Source organism: Xyrauchen texanus, chromosome 24 (genome assembly GCF_025860055.1).
Source record: "Xyrauchen texanus isolate HMW12.3.18 chromosome 24, RBS_HiC_50CHRs, whole genome shotgun sequence".
Taxonomy (NCBI): domain Eukaryota; kingdom Metazoa; phylum Chordata; class Actinopteri; order Cypriniformes; family Catostomidae; genus Xyrauchen; species Xyrauchen texanus.
The window spans coordinates 287,501-309,501 of record NC_068299.1 but is presented as its reverse complement, the minus strand read 5'-3'; the positions used below and the strand labels follow the sequence as shown (position 1 = coordinate 309,501).

Below are 22,001 nucleotides of genomic sequence, written 5' to 3'. Positions count from 1 at the left end.
AGTACATGAACTGCCCTCTGTGTGCCATTCGCTGAACTTCATAATCACTGTACTACTCAATCACCGCTGAACTTCATCAACACTATACTACTCAATCACCGCTGAACTTCATCATCACTATACTACTCAATCACCGCTGAACTTCATCATCACTATACTACTCAATCACTGCTGAACTTCATAATCACTATACTACTCAATCACTGCTGAACTTCATCATCACTATACTACTCAATCACAGCTGAACTTCATCATCACTATACTACTCAATCACTGCTGAACTTCATAATCACTATACTACTCAATCACCGCTGAACTTCATCATCACTATACTACTCAATCACAGCTGAACTTCATCATCACTATACTACTCAATCACAGCTGAACATCATCATCACTATACTACTCAATCACTGCTGAACATCATCATCACTATACTACTCAATCACCGCTGAACATCATCATCACTATACTACTCAATCACTGCTGAACTTCATCATCACTATACTACTCAATCACAGCTGAACTTCATCATCACTATACTACTCAATCACCGCTGAACATCATCATCACTGTACTACTCAATCACCGCTGAACATCATCATCACTATACTACTCAATCACCGCTGAACTTCATCATCACTATACTACTCAATCACCGCTGAACATCATCATCACTATACTACTCAATCACCGCTGAACTTCATCATCACTGTACTACTCAATCACCGCTGAACTTCATCATCACTATACTACTCAATCACCGCTGAACTTCATCATCACTATACTACTCAATCACCGCTGAACATCATCATCACTATACTACTCAATCACCGCTGAACTTCATCATCACTATACTACTCAATCACCGCTGAACTTCATCATCACTATACTACTCAATCACCGCTGAACTTCATCATCACTGTACTACTCAATCACCGCTGAACTTCATCATCACTATACTACTCAATCACCGCTGAACTTCATCATCACTATACTACTCAATCACCGCTGAACATCATCATCACTATACTACTCAATCACCGCTGAACTTCATCATCACTATACTACTCAATCACCGCTGAACTTCATCATCACTATACTACTCAATCACCGCTGAACTTCATCATCACTGTACTACTCAATCACCGCTGAACTTCATCATCACTATACTACTCAATCACCGCTGAACTTCATCATCACTATACTACTCAATCACCGCTGAACTTCATCATCACTATACTACTCAATCACCGCTGAACTTCATCATCACTATACTACTCAATCACCGCTGAACTTCATCATCACTATACTACTCAATCACCGCTGAACTTCATCATCACTATACTACTCAATCACCGCTGAACTTCATCATCACTATACTACTCAATCACCGCTGAACTTCATCATCACTATACTACTCAATCACCGCTGAACTTCATCATCACTATACTACTCAATCACCGCTGAACTTCATCATCACTATACTACTCAATCACCGCTGAACTTCATCATCACTATACTACTCAATCACCGCTGAACTTCATCATCACTATACTACTCAATCACCGCTGAACTTCATCATCACTATACTACTCAATCACCGCTGAACTTCATCATCACTGTACTACTCAATCACCGCTGAACTTCATCATCACTATACTACTCAATCACCGCTGAACTTCATCATCACTATACTACTCAATCACCGCTGAACTTCATCATCACTATACTACTCAATCACCGCTGAACTTCATCATCACTATACTACTCAATCACTGCTGAACTTCATCATCACTATACTACTCAATCACTGCTGAACTTCATCATCTATACTACTCAATCACTGCTGAACTTCATCATCACTATACTACTCAATCACCGCTGAACTTCATCATCACTATACTACTCAATCACTGCTGAACTTCATCATCACTATACTACTCAATCACTGCTGAACTTCATCATCACTATACTACTCAATCACCGCTGAACTTCATCATCACTATACTACTCAATCACCGCTGAACTTCATCATCACTATACTACTCAATCACCGCTGAACTTCATCATCACTATACTACTCAATCACCGCTGAACTTCATCATCACTATACTACTCAATCACTGCTGAACTTCATCATCACTATACTACTCAATCACTGCTGAACTTCATCATCTATACTACTCAATCACTGCTGAACTTCATCATCACTATACTACTCAATCACTGCTGAACTTCATCATCACTATACTACTCAATCACTGCTGAACTTCATCATCACTATACTACTCAATCACTGCTGAACTTCATCATCTATACTACTCAATCACTGCTGAACTTCATCATTATACTACTCAATCACTGCTGAACTTCATCATTATACTACTCAATCACTGCTGAACTTCATCACTATACTACTCAATCACTGCTGAACTTCATCATCACTATACTACTCAATCACCGCTGAACTTCATCATCACTATACTACTCAATCACCGCTGAACTTCATCATCACTATACTACTCAATCACTGCTGAACATCATCATCACTATACTACTCAATCACTGCTGAACTTCATCATCACTATACTACTCAATCACTGCTGAACTTCATCATCACTATACTACTCAATCACTGCTGAACTTCATCACTATACTACTCAATCACTGCTGAACTTCATCATTATACTACTCAATCACCACTGAACATCATCATCACTATACTACTCAATCACCGCTGAACTTCATCATCACTATACTACTCAATCACCGCTGAACTTCATCATCACTATACTACTCAATCACTGCTGAACATCATCACTATACTACTCAATCACTGCTGAACATCATCATCACTATACTACTCAATCACTGCTGAACTTCATCATCACTATACTACTCAATCACTGCTGAACTTCATCATCACTATACTACTCAATCACCGCTGAACTTCATCATCACTATACTACTCAATCACTGCTGAACTTCATCATCACTATACTACTCAATCACTGCTGAACTTCATCATCACTATACTACTCAATCACCGCTGAACTTCATCATCACTATACTACTCAATCACTGCTGAACTTCATCATTATACTACTCAATCACTGCTGAACTTCATCATTATACTACTCAATCACCACTGAACATCATCATCACTATACTACTCAATCACCGCTGAACTTCATCATCACTATACTACTCAATCACCGCTGAACTTCATCATCACTATACTACTCAATCACTGCTGAACTTCATCATCACTATACTACTCAATCACCGCTGAACTTCATCATCTATACTACTCAATCACTGCTGAACTTCATCATCACTATACTACTCAATCACTGCTGAACTTCATCATCACTATACTACTCAATCACTGCTGAACTTCATCATCTATACTACTCAATCACCGCTGAACATCATCATCACTATACTACTCAATCACCGCTGAACTTCATCATCACTATACTACTCAATCACCGCTGAACTTCATCATCACTATACTACTCAATCACCGCTGAACTTCATCATCACTATACTACTCAATCACCGCTGAACTTCATCATCACTATACTACTCAATCACTGCTGAACTTCATCATCACTATACTACTCAATCACTGCTGAACTTCATCATCACTATACTACTCAATCACTGCTGAACTTCATCATCACTATACTACTCAATCACCGCTGAACTTCATCATCACTATACTACTCAATCACCGCTGAACTTCATCATCACTATACTACTCAATCACCGCTGAACTTCATCATCACTATACTACTCAATCACTGCTGAACTTCATCATCACTATACTACTCAATCACCGCTGAACTTCATCATCACTATACTACTCAATCACCGCTGAACTTCATCATCACTATACTACTCAATCACCGCTGAACTTCATCATCACTATACTACTCAATCACCGCTGAACTTCATCATCACTGTACTACTCAATCACCGCTGAACTTCATCATCACTATACTACTCAATCACCGCTGAACTTCATCATCACTATACTACTCAATCACCGCTGAACTTCATCATCACTATACTACTCAATCACCGCTGAACTTCATCATCACTATACTACTCAATCACCGCTGAACTTCATCATCACTATACTACTCAATCACCGCTGAACTTCATCATCACTATACTACTCAATCACTGCTGAACTTCATCATCACTATACTACTCAATCACCGCTGAACTTCATCATCACTATACTACTCAATCACCGCTGAACTTCATCATCACTATACTACTCAATCACCGCTGAACTTCATCATCACTATACTACTCAATCACCGCTGAACTTCATCATCACTATACTACTCAATCACCGCTGAACTTCATCATCACTATACTACTCAATCACCGCTGAACTTCATCATCACTATACTACTCAATCACCGCTGAACTTCATCATCACTATACTACTCAATCACCGCTGAACTTCATCATCACTATACTACTCAATCACTGCTGAACTTCATCATCACTATACTACTCAATCACTGCTGAACTTCATCATCACTATACTACTCAATCACTGCTGAACTTCATCATTATACTACTCAATCACTGCTGAACATCATCATCACTATACTACTCAATCACCGCTGAACTTCATCATCACTATACTACTCAATCACCGCTGAACTTCATCATCACTATACTACTCAATCACTGCTGAACATCATCATCACTATACTACTCAATCACTGCTGAACTTCATCATCACTATACTACTCAATCACCGCTGAACTTCATCATCACTATACTACTCAATCACTGCTGAACTTCATCATCACTATACTACTCAATCACTGCTGAACTTCATCATCACTATACTACTCAATCACCGCTGAACTTCATCATCACTATACTACTCAATCACCGCTGAACTTCTTCATCACTATACTACTCAATCACTGCTGAACTTCATCATTATACTATTCAATCACTGCTGAACTTCATCATCACTATACTACTCAATCACTGCTAAACTTCATCATCACTATACTACTCAATCACTGCTGAACTTCATCATCACTATACTACTCAATCACTGCTGAACTTCATCATTATACTACTCAATCACTGCTGAACTTCATCATTATACTACTCAATCACTGCTGAACTTCATCATTATACTACTCAATCACTGCTGAACTTCATCACTATACTACTCAATCACTGCTGAACTTCATCATCACTATACTACTCAATCACCGCTGAACTTCATCATCACTATACTACTCAATCACCGCTGAACTTCATCATCACTATACTACTCAATAACTGCTGAACATCATCATCACTATACTACTCAATCACTGCTGAACTTCATCATCACTATACTACTCAATCACTGCTGAACTTCATCATCACTATACTACTCAATCACTGCTGAACTTCATCACTATACTACTCAATCACTGCTGAACTTCATCATTATACTACTCAATCACCACTGAACATCATCATCACTATACTACTCAATCACCGCTGAACTTCATCATCACTATACTACTCAATCACCGCTGAACTTCATCATCACTATACTACTCAATCACTGCTGAACATCATCACTATACTACTCAATCACTGCTGAACATCATCATCACTATACTACTCAATCACTGCTGAACTTCATCATCACTATACTACTCAATCACTGCTGAACTTCATCATCACTATACTACTCAATCACCGCTGAACTTCATCATCACTATACTACTCAATCACTGCTGAACTTCATCATCACTATACTACTCAATCACTGCTGAACTTCATCATCACTATACTACTCAATCACCGCTGAACTTCATCATCACTATACTACTCAATCACTGCTGAACTTCATCATTATACTACTCAATCACTGCTGAACTTCATCATTATACTACTCAATCACCACTGAACATCATCATCACTATACTACTCAATCACCGCTGAACTTCATCATCACTACACTACTCAATCACCGCTGAACTTCATCATCACTATACTACTCAATCACTGCTGAACTTCATCATCACTATACTACTCAATCACCGCTGAACTTCATCACTATACTACTCAATCACTGCTGAACTTCATCATCACTATACTACTCAATCACTGCTGAACTTCATCATCACTATACTACTCAATCACTGCTGAACTTCATCATTATACTACTCAATCACCGCTGAACATCATCATCACTATACTACTCAATCACCGCTGAACTTCATCATCACTATACTACTCAATCACCGCTGAACATCATCATCACTATACTACTCAATCACCGCTGAACATCATCATCACTATACTACTCAATCACCGCTGAACTTCATCATCACTATACTACTCAATCACCGCTGAACTTCATCATCACTGTACTACTCAATCACCGCTGAACTTCATCATCACTGTACTACTCAATCACCGCTGAACATCATCATCACTATACTACTCAATCACTGCTGAACATCATCATCACTGTACTACTCAATCACCGCTGAACTTCATCATCACTGTACTACTCAATCACCGCTGAACTTCATCATCACTATACTACTCAATCACTGCTGAACTTCATCATCACTGTACTACTCAATCACCGCTGAACTTCATCATCACTATACTACTCAATCACCGCTGAACATCATCATCACTATACTACTCAATCACCGCTGAACATCATCATCACTATACTACTCAATCACCGCTGAACTTCATCATCACTATACTACTCAATCACCGCTGAACTTCATCATCACTGTACTACTCAATCACCGCTGAACTTCATCATCACTATACTACTCAATCATCATCACTATACTACTCAATCACCGCTGAACTTCATCATCACTATACTACTCAATCACCGCTGAACTTCATCATCACTGTACTACTCAATCACCGCTGAACTTCATCATCACTATACTACTCAATCACCGCTGAACTTCATCATCACTGTACTACTCAATCATCGCTGAACTTCATCATCACTATACTACTCAATCACCGCTGAACTTCATCATCACTATACTACTCAATCACCGCTGAACTTCATCATCACTATACTACTCAATCACTGCTGAACTTCATCATCACTATACTACTCAATCACCGCTGAACTTCATCATCACTATACTACTCAATCACCGCTGAACTTCATCATCACTATACTACTCAATCACCGCTGAACTTCATCATCACTGTACTACTCAATCACCGCTGAACTTCATCATCACTATACTACTCAATCACAGCTGAACTTCATCATCACTATACTACTCAATCACCGCTGAACTTCATCATTATACTACTCAATCACCGCTGAACTTCATCATCACTGTACTACTCAATCACCGCTGAACTTCATCATCACTGTACTACTCAATCACCGCTGAACTTCATCATCACTGTACTACTCAATCACCGCTGAACTTCATCATCACTGTACTACTCAATCACAGCTGAACTTCATCATCACTATACTACTCAATCACCGCTGAACTTCATCATCACTGTACTACTCAATCACCGCTGAACTTCATCATCACTATACTACTCAATCACTGCTGAACTTCATCATCACTGTACTACTCAATCACCGCTGAACTTCATCATCACTATACTACTCAATCACCGCTGAACTTCATCATCACTATACTACTCAATCACCGCTGAACTTCATCATCACTATACTACTCAATCACCGCTGAACTTCATCATCACTATACTACTCAATCACCGCTGAACTTCATCATCACTGTACTACTCAATCACCGCTGAACTTCTTCATCACTATACTACTCAATCACCGCTGAACTTCATCATCACTATACTACTCAATCACCGCTGAACTTCATCATCACTATACTACTCAATCACCGCTGAACTTCATCATCACTATACTACTCAATCACCGCTGAACTTCATCATCACTATACTACTCAATCACCGCTGAACTTCATCATCACTATACTACTCAATCACCGCTGAACTTCATCATCACTATACTACTCAATCACCGCTGAACTTCATCATCACTATACTACTCAATCACCGCTGAACTTCATCATCACTATACTACTCAATCACCGCTGAACTTCATCATCACTATACTACTCAATCACTGCTGAACTTCATCATCACTATACTACTCAATCACCGCTGAACTTCATCATCACTATACTACTCAATCACTGCTGAACTTCATCATCACTATACTACTCAATCACCGCTGAACTTCATCATCACTATACTACTCAATCACCGCTGAACTTCATCATCACTATACTACTCAATCACCGCTGAACTTCATCATCACTATACTACTCAATCACCGCTGAACTTCATCATCACTGTACTACTCAATCACTGCTGAACTTCATCATCACTATACTACTCAATCACCGCTGAACTTCATCATCACTATACTACTCAATCACCGCTGAACTTCATCATCACTATACTACTCAATCACTGCTGAACTTCATCATCACTATACTACTCAATCACCGCTGAACTTCATCATCACTATACTACTCAATCACCGCTGAACTTCATCATCACTATACTACTCAATCACCGCTGAACTTCATCATCACTATACTACTCAATCACCGCTGAACTTCATCATCACTATACTACTCAATCACAGCTGAACTTCATCATCACTATACTACTCAATCACCGCTGAACTTCATCATTATACTACTCAATCACCACTGAACTTCATCATCACTGTACTACTCAATCACCGCTGAACTTCATCATCACTGTACTACTCAATCACCGCTGAACTTCATCATCACTATACTACTCAATCACCGCTGAACTTCATCATCACTATACTACTCAATCACTGCTGAACTTCATCATCACTATACTACTCAATCACCGCTGAACTTCATCATCACTATACTACTCAATCACCGCTGAACTTCATCATCACTATACTACTCAATCACTGCTGAACTTCATCATCACTATACTACTCAATCACCGCTGAACTTCATCATCACTATACTACTCAATCACCGCTGAACTTCATCATCACTATACTACTCAATCACCGCTGAACTTCATCATCACTATACTACTCAATCACCGCTGAACTTCATCATCACTATACTACTCAATCACCGCTGAACTTCATCATCACTATACTACTCAATCACTGCTGAACTTCATCATCACTATACTACTCAATCACTGCTGAACTTCATCATCACTATACTACTCAATCACCGCTGAACTTCATCATCACTATACTACTCAATCACCGCTGAACTTCATCATCACTATACTACTCAATCACCGCTGAACTTCATCATCACTATACTACTCAATCACCGCTGAACTTCATCATCACTATACTACTCAATCACTGCTGAACTTCATCATCACTATACTACTCAATCACCGCTGAACTTCATCATCACTATACTACTCAATCACCGCTGAACTTCATCATCACTATACTACTCAATCACCGCTGAACTTCATCATCACTATACTACTCAATCACCGCTGAACTTCATCATCACTATACTACTCAATCACCGCTGAACTTCATCATCACTATACTACTCAATCACCGCTGAACTTCATCATCACTATACTACTCAATCACCGCTGAACTTCATCATCACTATACTACTCAATCACCGCTGAACTTCATCATCACTATACTACTCAATCACCGCTGAACATCATCATCACTATACTACTCAATCACCGCTGAACTTCATCATCACTATACTACTCAATCACCGCTGAACTTCATCATCACTATACTACTCAATCACCGCTGAACTTCATCATCACTATACTACTCAATCATCATCACTATACTACTCAATCACCGCTGAACTTCATCATCACTATACTACTCAATCACCGCTGAACATCATCATCACTATACTACTCAATCACCGCTGAACTTCATCATCACTATACTACTCAATCACCGCTGAACTTCATCATCACTGTACTACTCAATCACTGCTGAACTTCATCATCACTATACTACTCAATCACTGCTGAACATCATCATCACTATACTACTCAATCACCGCTGAACTTCATCATTATACTACTCAATCACCGCTGAACATCATCATCACTATACTACTCAATCACCGCTGAACTTCATCATCACTATACTACTCAATCACCGCTGAACTTCATCATCACTATACTACTCAATCACTGCTGAACTTCATCATCACTATACTACTCAATCACCGCTGAACATCATCATCACTATACTACTCAATCACCGCTGAACTTCATCATCACTATACTACTCAATCACTGCTGAACATCATCATCACTATACTACTCAATCACCGCTGAACTTCATCATCACTATACTACTCAATCACCGCTGAACTTCATCATCACTATACTACTCAATCACTGCTGAACTTCATCATCACTATACTACTCAATCACCGCTGAACTTCATCATCACTATACTACTCAATCACTGCTGAACATCATCATCACTATACTACTCAATCACCGCTGAACATCATCATCACTATACTACTCAATCACCGCTGAACTTCATCATCACTATACTACTCAATCACCGCTGAACTTCATCATCACTGTACTACTCAATCACTGCTGAACTTCATCATCACTATACTACTCAATCACTGCTGAACATCATCATCACTATACTACTCAATCACCGCTGAACTTCATCATTATACTACTCAATCACCGCTGAACATCATCATCACTATACTACTCAATCACCGCTGAACTTCATCATCACTATACTACTCAATCACCGCTGAACTTCATCATCACTATACTACTCAATCACTGCTGAACTTCATCATTATACTACTCAATCACCGCTGAACATCATCATCACTATACTACTCAATCACCGCTGAACTTCATCATCACTATACTACTCAATCACCGCTGAACTTCATCATCACTGTACTACTCAATCACCGCTGAACTTCATCATCACTATACTACTCAATCACTGCTGAACTTCATCATTATACTACTCAATCACCGCTGAACATCATCATCACTATACTACTCAATCACCGCTGAACTTCATCATCACTATACTACTCAATCACCGCTGAACTTCATCATCACTATACTACTCAATCACTGCTGAACTTCATCATTATACTACTCAATCACCGCTGAACATCATCATCACTATACTACTCAATCACCGCTGAACATCATCATCACTATACTACTCAATCACCGCTGAACTTCATCATCACTATACTACTCAATCATCATCACTATACTACTCAATCACCGCTGAACTTCATCATCACTATACTACTCAATCACTGTTAACAGATCCTCCAATCATCACTACTCGTTAATTTCACAAAAGAAAACAATCAGCACAAATGAGAGAATATTTGCAGAAGTGTGGGGGAAAAAACAAAGTAAATGATCAAATAAAAAATCCTGCACAATGCTGCAACTTATTGATACAACGTTTTGGGTCATATGACCTTTGTAAGGTCAAAGACTTTTACCTAAAACATTATTTATTTTGCTTTAATGATATTGAGTTGTGAATATAACATTCACTTCATCTTTTGCAGCACGCAGTTGTAAGTAATTGCCATGTGGGCTGTTTCCTTTCTGCTACGGGGACAAATTCTATTATTCTATTTATACAAAATATATTTATTCTATAAACTGAGAAGCACCCAAAGAAGCTGAAGATCGTATTAATGCTGCTCTCAGAGATGCAGCTGCTGTTTACTGACACACTTGCAGCAATAATACTAAAACTGTTCTGTGCGGCAGGTTTCAACATAATTAAAACTGGAGACAATAAACGTTGTGATGGTTTTTTAAGCCAAATACTCCATAGAGACCCATTAACAGCACACACACACACACACACACACACACACACACACACACACACACACACACACACACACACACACACACACACACACACACAGTGAATATCCCTTAAACTCTTAACACAAACAGTCTTCAATATCAGATTGTGATTAACATTCTTGAACAGTGATACAGGACATTAACTGAACATGTAAAGATGAGTGGTGTGAAGTGTGTCACTTCCAAACATCATTCATTAAAGCTGTTAAATTACAGTAATTTGCTGATCAGTCTCCATGGACGTGTGTGAAGCTCTGCAGAGCGTTTGAATAAACCTCTGGGTGTTTTTACAGTAATGAAGCTCACATCTGTTCAGCACCCGTCTCTCTGCAATCTGGAGTTTCTAACATCAAATACAATGCGCAAAAAAATTATTTAAAGCTAAAGTGTAGTTGAATGTAAATACTTTCTCCTCTGCCAGCTTAATTTGACCAATTTGACCAATTTGACCAATTACAGACAGGCAAATATTTGGGAAACCTGTTTGAAAATCAAAGGTGCAAAATTGAAACATTTCACATGTAAATATTGAGCTGTTTTATGTTTCCATTTGGCCTTTTCCAGCACTCAGTGTTCCATTATTGCTCAGTTGTGCTGCAGATGTTTAGAGAAAAATGCAACGCAATGCAGCACTTTAACAGGATTATAACTGATGCATTTATAGACCAGGATTAATTAGTGAATCGCATGTTTGCATCAGCACGTATGGCCACAGAAGTGTTAATAACAATAGACCTGATGAGGGATCATCATATCATCCCGTAAGCCTTTTAAGATTTCAACCAGATTTATAAAGTGCCAAGTCTTTATACTGCGCACACGCACACACACACACACACTCACACACATCCGCTCTGCCATGCCAGCAGATCACATATCAAAAAGAAGATGATTAGGTTTGAAATAATAAAGCAATAGGTCTAGTTTTAAAACTGTGTCTTGTCTATCCACTGTAAAAACTGAATATAAAACTGAAAGAGTCAGTGAGATGCTGCAGCACATTCATCTCAGAGTTCAAGCACTTTACATTTACTACACATCTCATATTTATAAGAGTTACCTTTGTTGTTTCCTCTCAAACCTAAAAGACTGCTGGGAAAAACAACAACAACAACAACATGCTCGAATAAAGCCTAGGAGGAGACTGCATCTGGGTCATCTTCTGGAGTCTTCAATAGAAACAAATAATGCATTTGGCAGATGAATGTGTGGACCATATTATAGAAATAATGCTTTAAAAATGCCTTAATTGAACTTTTAATAGTATTATCTTTTTCTTCTGTACAATTTCATGCTGAATACTCAGAAAGTTGGAATTATCTCTCTTTATCACTCATTTCTCATGCACTTCTTAGGAGTGGTGGTGGTGTAGTGGGCTACAGCACATAACTGGTCATCAGAAGGTTGCTGGTTCGATCCCCACAGCCACCACCATTGTGTCCTTGAGTAAGACACTTAACTCCAGGTTGCTCCGGGGGGATTGTCCCTGTAATAAGTGCTCTGTATAATACATTGGTACTCAGAAGGTTGCTGGTTTGATCCCCACAGTCACCACCATTGTGTCCTTGAGTAAGACACTTAACTCCAGGTTGCTCCGGGGGGATTGTCCCTGTAATAAGTGCTCTGTATAATACATTGGTACTCAGAAGGTTGCTGGTTTGATCCCCACAGTCACCACCATTGTGTCCTTGAGTAAGACACTTAACTCCAGGTTGCTCCGGGGGGATTGTCCCTGTAATAAGTGCTCTGTATAATACATTGGTACTCAGAGGGTTGCTGGTTCGATCCCCACAGTCACCACCATTGTGTCCTTGAGTAAGACACTTAACTCCAGGTTGCTCCGGGGGGATTGTCCCTGTAATAAGTGCTCTGTATAATACATTGGTAATCAGAAGGTTGCTGGTTCGATCCCCACAGCCACCACCATTGTGTCCTTGAGTAAGGCACTTAACTCCAGGTTGCTCCGGGGGGATTGTCCCTGTAATCTCAAACCTGCTTAATCTCAAACTGTGCACTGTAAATCGCTTTGGATAACAGCGTCTGCCAAATGCATACATGTAAATGATTATTATGTTTTATCTCGATGCTCTCTGCAGATGCTTTTGGAACAACATGTTTTGTAAAAAGTACTTTACAAATAAATAGCAATTGGATTGTGTTTGTCAGTATCTGCATGCATGTGTTGTTGATTTCATTCATATTTGCAGCAGGATTAACTGTCACAGCTTATGTGTTCTTTCCTTCATACGTGACCATCACAGCACGCAGATCAGCCACAGCTAACAACTGAACCCCGCGGCACAATCTCATCTACTGGCATGACTCCTTCTCATGCCCATCTCGTGCGGGCTGGTGGCTTCAGGTGACAGATGGTGAATCTAATGGTCCAGACTGTAAATATATACGACAATTAAATCACACGCCAAGTCATTTTTATTTGAATTGCTCTTTTCACAAAACACATTGGTTCAAATTTAAACTGTATATCTATAAAGTCTTAGAGTCATCATTGTGTTCTGTACAGTAGTTTGATTGAATATGATATGCATACCAATAATTAAATAAATAATAATAGTATTTAGAACAATTCCCCTGAAGCACATGTAGGATTATCCACAAACAAAGCCATGAAATGAACACAACATCACATTCCACAGATCAGAGAGATCGTCCACCGAGCCATTAGAGATTTATAAAATCGAATCCATGGCACCTAAATTGCTGAAGGAAACCATCTCTCCCATGCCTGCTTAATCTCAAACTAGGGTTTGTAATGATTGAGCTGACCAATAAAGAAGATCCTTCTTTTTTCCGCAAACTTAAACTCTCGGTAGACCAAATGGCCAAGTAACACTGTGTGACCTTAAATGCATAAATCCGCTGCCATATGAGGAAACGGAGACTCGTGAAGACAGTACCAAGGCCCAAAATCAACATGGACCTAAAACAGTGACAAGGTAATTCAACACAAGGAAACGCAACACAAGGAAACGCAACGCAAGGAAATGCAACGCAAGGAAACACAATGCAAAGAAACACAAAGAAATGTAATGCCAGGAAACGCAACGCAAGGAAACACAATGCAAGGAAACACAAAGAAATGTAATGCAAGGAAACGCAATGCAAGGAAACACAAAGAAATGTAATGCAAGGAAACGCAACGCAAGGAAACACAAAGAAATGTAATGCAAGGAAACGCAACGCAAGGAAACACAAATAAATGTAATGCAAGGAAACGCAATGCAAAGAAACAACAAAGAAATGTAATGCAAGGAAATGCAACGCAAAGAAACACAAAGAAATGTAATGCAAGGAAACGCAACGCAAGGAAACACAAAGAAATGTAATGCAAGGAAACGCAACACAAGGAAACACAAAGAAATGTAATGCAAGGAAACGCAACGCAAGGAAACACAAAGAAATGTAATGCAAGGAAACGCAACGCAAAGAAACACAAAGAAATGTAATGCAAGGAAACGCAATGCAAGGAAACACAAATAAATGTAATTCAAGGAAAAGCAATGCAAAGAAACACAAAGAAATGTAATGCAAGGAAACACAAAAAAATGTAATGCAAGGAAATGCAACGCAAGGAAACGCAAATAAATGTAATGCAAGGAAACACAATGCAAGGAAACACAAAGAAATGTAATGCAAGGAAACGCAACGCAAAGAAACACAAATAAATGTAATGCAAGGAAACGCAATGCAAAGAAACAACAAAGAAATGTAATGCAAGGAAACACAATGCAAGGAAACACAAAGAAATGTAATGCAAGGAAACGCAACGCAAAGAAACACAAAGAAATGTAATGCAAGGAAACGCAACGCAAGGAAACACAAAGAAATGTAATGCAAGGAAACAAAAAAATTTAATGCAAGGAAATGCAACGCAAGGAAACGCAAAGAAATGTAATGCAAGGAAAGGCAATGCAAGGAAATGCAACACAAGGAAACGCAACACAAGGAAACGCAACGCAAGGAAACGCAAAGAAATGTAATGCAAGGAAATGCAACACAAGGAAACGCAACACAAGGAAACGCAACGCAAGGAAACACAACGCAAGGAAATGCAACGCAAGGAAACACAAAGAAATTTAATGCAAGGAAATGCAAAGCAAAGAAACGCAATGCAAGGAAATGCAAGGAAATGCAACACAAGGAAATGCAACGCAACAAAATGTAAGGAAATGCAACACAAGGAAACACAAAGAAATGTAATGCAAGGAAATGCAATGCAAGGAAATGCAACGCAAGGAAATGCAACGCAAGGAAATGCAATGCAAGGAAACACAAAGAAATGTAATGCAAGGAAATGCAACGCAAGGAAACGCAACGCAAGGAAATGCAACACAAGGAAATGCAATGCAAGGAAACACAAGGAAATGTAATGCAAGGAAATGCAACGCAAGGAAATGCAATGCAAGGAAATGCAATGCAAGGAAATGCAATGCAAGGAAATGTAATGCAAAGAAACGCAAGAAATGCAAAGCAAGGAAATGCAATGCAAGGAAACACAAGGAAATGTAATGCAAGGAAATGCAACGCAAGGAAATGCAATGCAAGGAAATGCAAAGCAAGGAAATGCAAAGCAAGGAAATGCAACGCAAGGAAATGCAACGCAAGGAAATGCAACGCAAGGAAACGCAACGCATGGAAAAGCAACGCAAGGAAATGCAACGCAAGGAAATGCAACGCAAGGAAACGCAACGCAAGGAAACGCAACGCAAGGAAATGCAATGCAAGGAAACACAAGGAAATACAATGCAAGGAAATGCAATGCAAGGAAACGCAAGGAAATGCAATGCAAGGAAATGCAATGCAAGGAAATGCAACGCAAGGAAATGTAATGCAAGGAAAAGCAAAGCAAAGAAACGCAATTCAACAAAATGTAAGGAAATGCAACGCAAGGAAACACAAAGAAATGTAATGCAAGGAAATGCAATTCAAGGAAACGCAAGGAAATGCAATGCAAGGAAAAGCAAAGCAAAGAAACGCAATGCAACAAAATGTAAGGAAATGCAACGCAAGGAAACACAAAGAAATGTAATGCAAGGAAATGCAATGCAAGGAAACGCAAGGAAATGCAATTAAATTAAAGGGATTTGACACCTGAGGGATTCAGAACATAATGTTGTTTAAACAACAGTTGTGAGTTCACAGTGGTGTATCGTTGTATTAGGTCATAAACTGATCGGCACAGGTCCATTTTTGCCCATTATCCCGATTTTGTTTTGCATGTAAATATTTTAACTGCCGTTGTTAATTTTTGAATAAAGTGAATAAAGCCCATGTGTTGTGTGCATGGCCCTTCACGGTTTGACATCAAAAACAGAAAAGAAATCACTAGTGTGTTTGGCATCAGTCCCAAGAGCACATTTATATTGTTTTCATCCATCTGATGAGCTTCACATATTAGCAGCTCCAGCTGTGATTTACTGCATCCTCAAGTGAACAAGAGCACAGTAACATCATACCTTCTGTCCCATACCTCATTTCCTTAAAATGTGACTCTCTCTCTCTCTCTCTCTCTCTCTCTCTCTCTCTCACACACACACACACACACACACTCACACACACACACACACACACACACACACACACACACACACACACACACACACACACTCTCACACACACACACACACACACACACACATGTTGTGTTTCCATGTTTTATGGGGACTTTCCATAGACATAATGGTTTTTATACTGTACAAACTTTATATTCTATCCCCTAAACCTAACCCTACCCCTAAACCTAACCCTCACAGAAAACTTTCTGCATTTTTACATTTTCAAAAAACATAATTTAGTATGATTTATAAGCTGTTTTCCCTCATGGGGACCGACAAAATGTCCCCACAAGGTCAAACATTTCGGGTTTTACTATCCTTATGGGGACATTTGGTCCCCACAAAGTGATAAATACACGCTCTCACACACACACACACACACACACACACACACACACACACACACACACACTCTCACACACACACACACACACACTCACACACACACACACACACACACACACACACTCACATACACTCACACTCAGTGTGTGAGTGTGTGTTTGAGTGTGTGAGTGTGTGTGTGTGTGTGTATGGGGTGCCGTTTGTAAAGTGGCTCACGCTGAAAATAACAGCAACATTTTGTCACATTTAGCTTCAAACAATGTTTAAAAATCTGGTATGAATTTTTGACGGTCACTTTTTAGCACATTTACAACAATATTTGTTAACATAGAGATATTTTAAATAGTTAAATCTAAATATTAAATGCTACACTTAAATGTTAAATGTTAAATATAAATGTTAAATATAAATATAAATGCTAAATATAAATATAAATGTTAAATATAAATATAAATGTTATATATAAATGTTAAATATAAATCTAAATGTTAAATATAAATATAAATATAAATGTTATATCTAAATATTAAATATAAATCTAAATGTTAAATCTAAATGTTAAATCTAAATGTTAAATATAAATGTTAAATATAAATATAAATATAAATGTTAAATTTAAATGTTAAATATAAATATAAATATAAATGTTGAATCTAAATGTTAAATCTAAATGTTAAATCTAAATGTTACATCTAAATGTTTCGTGTGAAACTAAATATTTAGCTAATATGCAAATTTAAATGCCGGTAACCGGAAGTGCCAAAATAAAAGCTCGAGGAGGTCAGTGGGTAGTGTCAAATAACGAATAAAAAACATCTCATCAGGGAAATGGACTCTTGGACATGGATTATCATGATAAAAACTAACTAAAAGAATAAGCACGTTTGGATAAACTGTAACTGTAAACAGTAGACTACTTTGAGGTTTTAGTGTCACTTTTATGAAAGATGAGGGACTTATGACCTGTGGCCATTATAGCCAGCCACGAGGGGGCTCACTTCGACTGATCTGTCATGTTTGCTTGCATAAAGGCCAGCAAGAGCCAATCCCTACCCGCCCCTGACCAGGAAAGGTACTGTCGGTCATGGCCGCTCTGTGAAGATGTCAAACGAATCGGCGTTAGCCGAGAACATCGGCAGAGCCGTCCTGGCGGCTATACAAAATTTTTCAACAGCGACAGCAACAGCCTCTGGGACACCACAGAACACCTCAGTAAGTATGTTTTCCAAATCACGTAGCGTTGGATTCTTGTTAAGGCTAACTTTACGAAACTAGCTAAGTAGAAATTTGCTACTAGCACCAATGCACTTTATGTGTAACACATTTGATTCTATAAGCCGTAAAATTCACACCGGTTAAGTGACGCAGTGGGATGAACTCATGAGTAAATAAATGTGAGTTCAAGATTATGTGAAGATGGTCTGAGCAGCAAAGCACACATTATATAATTTAGCGTAACAGCTAACGGAGGCTCACAAATGACACTGTAAATTGTCGGTCAAATGGAAATCTGCCTCTGTCCTCAGTCAGACATCTCACCTTGGTTTACCTGCTGGCATTTGCTCACAAGATAAAACCCGTTCTCTGCTTGGCTAGGGAGAGAGAAAGAGTAATGCTGATGGAGGACAGAGGCAGTCACAATGATAAATACATTTAATCTAATGTTAATAAAGTACCAGAGTCAGAGTGCATACTGTTAAAAAACATAAAATGTATCTCTCTTTGTTTGCCAATCTCAACCCTGGTTTTTGACTGCTGGGCATATAAACATTAAAAACACATGGAATGTCTAATAATAATAATAATAATGTTGAATAATAAATAATGTTGCCCATATTTTGCTTTTTGTCTCTTCAGGCTCCCACCACCTACAGTAACACACTGGGGCCAGCCACACCCACCACCTCCACTGGGACATCATATCGCTCGGTATACTTTCATACTCTTGTAACCTAGCTGGCTGTTTGTTGGTTTTTTAATGTGTGTGGTGTAATGTTTCAGCATTAGTTCCAATCATGGTGGCATGTTTTACACAACACCAACATGTGACAAGATAACAATGTCTTTGGTATTTTGTTCATATTTTAAAACTCCTCAGGGCTCCAGCACCAGCGCTAACATACCTTTACCAGCAACAGACTTTGCTTCAGTGACCTGTCTTTCAGTAAGTATTCATTAATATTCATGTTCATATTTGTTTGATGGATTTCTCATTTACATTTCAGTAACCTCTCATCTTTTGAGTGTCAATTTTATTTAAACATTTTATTTTACATAAACATTAAAAAAAAAAAATGTACAGTACAATCTATAATTCTATTCAGTCAGAGAGATAATGAGTAGATGTGAATGCTCATCTGTTATAATGTCTGTAATTCTCTCTTTAATAACCGTTGTTTGTTATAGAAACTTGCCAAATGTCATATTCTTTGCTGTGTTCTAGAATGACTACCAAGGAAGACATCAGATTTCCAAAGAGGAGCTCGAACATGTTCTTTCTCTGAAAACCACCTTTACAGAAGCGGCATCTATTCTTTCAATTTCAAGGCCAACTTTCTACAAGTTACTTCAAGACTATAATATGCCAACGTCAAAATTTAAGAGCATCAGTGATCAACAGTTGGATATTGAATTGTCACAAATAAAAACTGAACACCCAAATGTTGGAGAAGTGATGCTTATGGGACATCTCCGCTCCAAAAACATTGTGGTTCAAAGACAACGAGTAAGAGATTCACTCCGAAGGATGGACCCAATTGGTGTCCTAGCCAGGAGAAGAACAGCAATAGCTAGGCGAGTATACTCTGTCCCACATCCAAATTTCATATGGCATGTAGACGGAAATCATAAGTTGATTAGGTGGAAATTGGTTGTTCATGGTGCCATAGATGGCTACAGTAGGATGTTAATGTTTCTTCACTGCTCCAACAATAATCGTGCTGAAACTGTAAGAGATCTCTTTACTGCAGCTGTTCGACAGTTTGGCAGACCACTGCACATCAGGACTGATCACGGAGGAGAGAACGTTCAGATTTGGGAGGACATGCATGTGAGCAGGGGGATGGCTCTGTCTTAACAGGAAGTTCTGTACACAACCAGAGGATCGAGCGTTTTAATCGAGACTTGAACAAAAACTGCAGCCATATTTATGCACCCATTTTTTATGAACTGGAATCCCTGGGTATCCTAGACATAGACAATGCAACAGACCTATTTTGTCTCCATTATGTCTTTCTACCCAGAATCAACCGCACTTTGGAGGAATTCAAAGCTGGATTTAACAATCACTCTATGTCATCTGAAGGAAATAGAACACCAGTTCAGCTTTTTACTCTGGACAGTGATTTGCCTCATCTTCACAACCCAGAACTCTCAACAGCAGGGGTAGTTTTTTGTTCCTCAGCAAACTCTCAAAGTGTACTTTCCCCATTGAATGACAGGGATTTGCAAGAACTGAATGATGCCATTAACCCTCTTCAAAATGACAACAACAATGGCAAAACATTGTTTCAGAGAACACAACAGTTTATTTTTGATAAACTTGTAAATGTGTGATCTCAGCATATAACATGTACAATTGTGTAACATTAGTCTTATTTCACTTTCAAAAGTACACTGTGAAACAAATTTCAGGGCTCTACAGATGTATTGATACATAACTGTCTTCCACTACATTGCAATACATTGTTCCTGATTTTTAAAGTACCTAAATGTGCAAAGTAAAACAACTCAGTGAAGTAAAACAATACTTGTCAGTGTTTTGTAATATCTTATATATTACATAACTATTGTCTCTTTATTATGTATTTCTTAGAAGATGGCTGTTCACAAGGTAAGAACAAAACGTGTTTTCAGTGATTTTTGTGATTATGCATTTTGCAGCTACTAAAAGGTTTGGTAAAGTGCTTGAGGAGTAGGAATAGAAGGAATTTTTTTCAACACATGAACAAATACAATCTTCAGTTTATCACAAAATATTCAACATAAATAAATCTGAATATACATGGCTTTCAATGGTGAGGAGGGAATTCATAATTGTAATCTAAAAAGTACTTAATTTCTACAGAAGAACCTTACTTGAGTAAATGTCATTGTTAATTCCTTCACTACTGTTTCAGTATAAAAAAA

The 22,001-nt window shown here is 38.5% G+C and overlaps 1 protein-coding gene across 2 annotated transcripts; it reads left to right on the top strand.

The window, feature by feature from the left end:
• Nucleotides 1-18,800: 18,800 nt before the first annotated feature.
• On the top strand, nt 18,801-21,619 carry LOC127617606 (uncharacterized). 2 transcript variants are annotated; one of them, XM_052089600.1, is made up of 5 exons: nt 18,801-19,085; nt 19,731-19,802; nt 19,972-20,037; nt 20,317-20,666; nt 20,843-21,619. In XM_052089600.1, exons 1-5 carry the CDS (start codon nt 18,975-18,977, stop codon nt 20,880-20,882), a joined length of 639 nt encoding a protein of 212 aa, XP_051945560.1. In that variant the 5' UTR covers nt 18,801-18,974; the 3' UTR covers nt 20,883-21,619. The 2 variants fall into 2 exon arrangements, with proteins under 2 accessions (XP_051945560.1, XP_051945559.1); XM_052089599.1 differs by having other exon boundaries at nt 18,805-19,085; nt 20,317-21,619.
• The last annotated feature ends 382 nt before the right edge of the window (nt 21,620-22,001 follow it).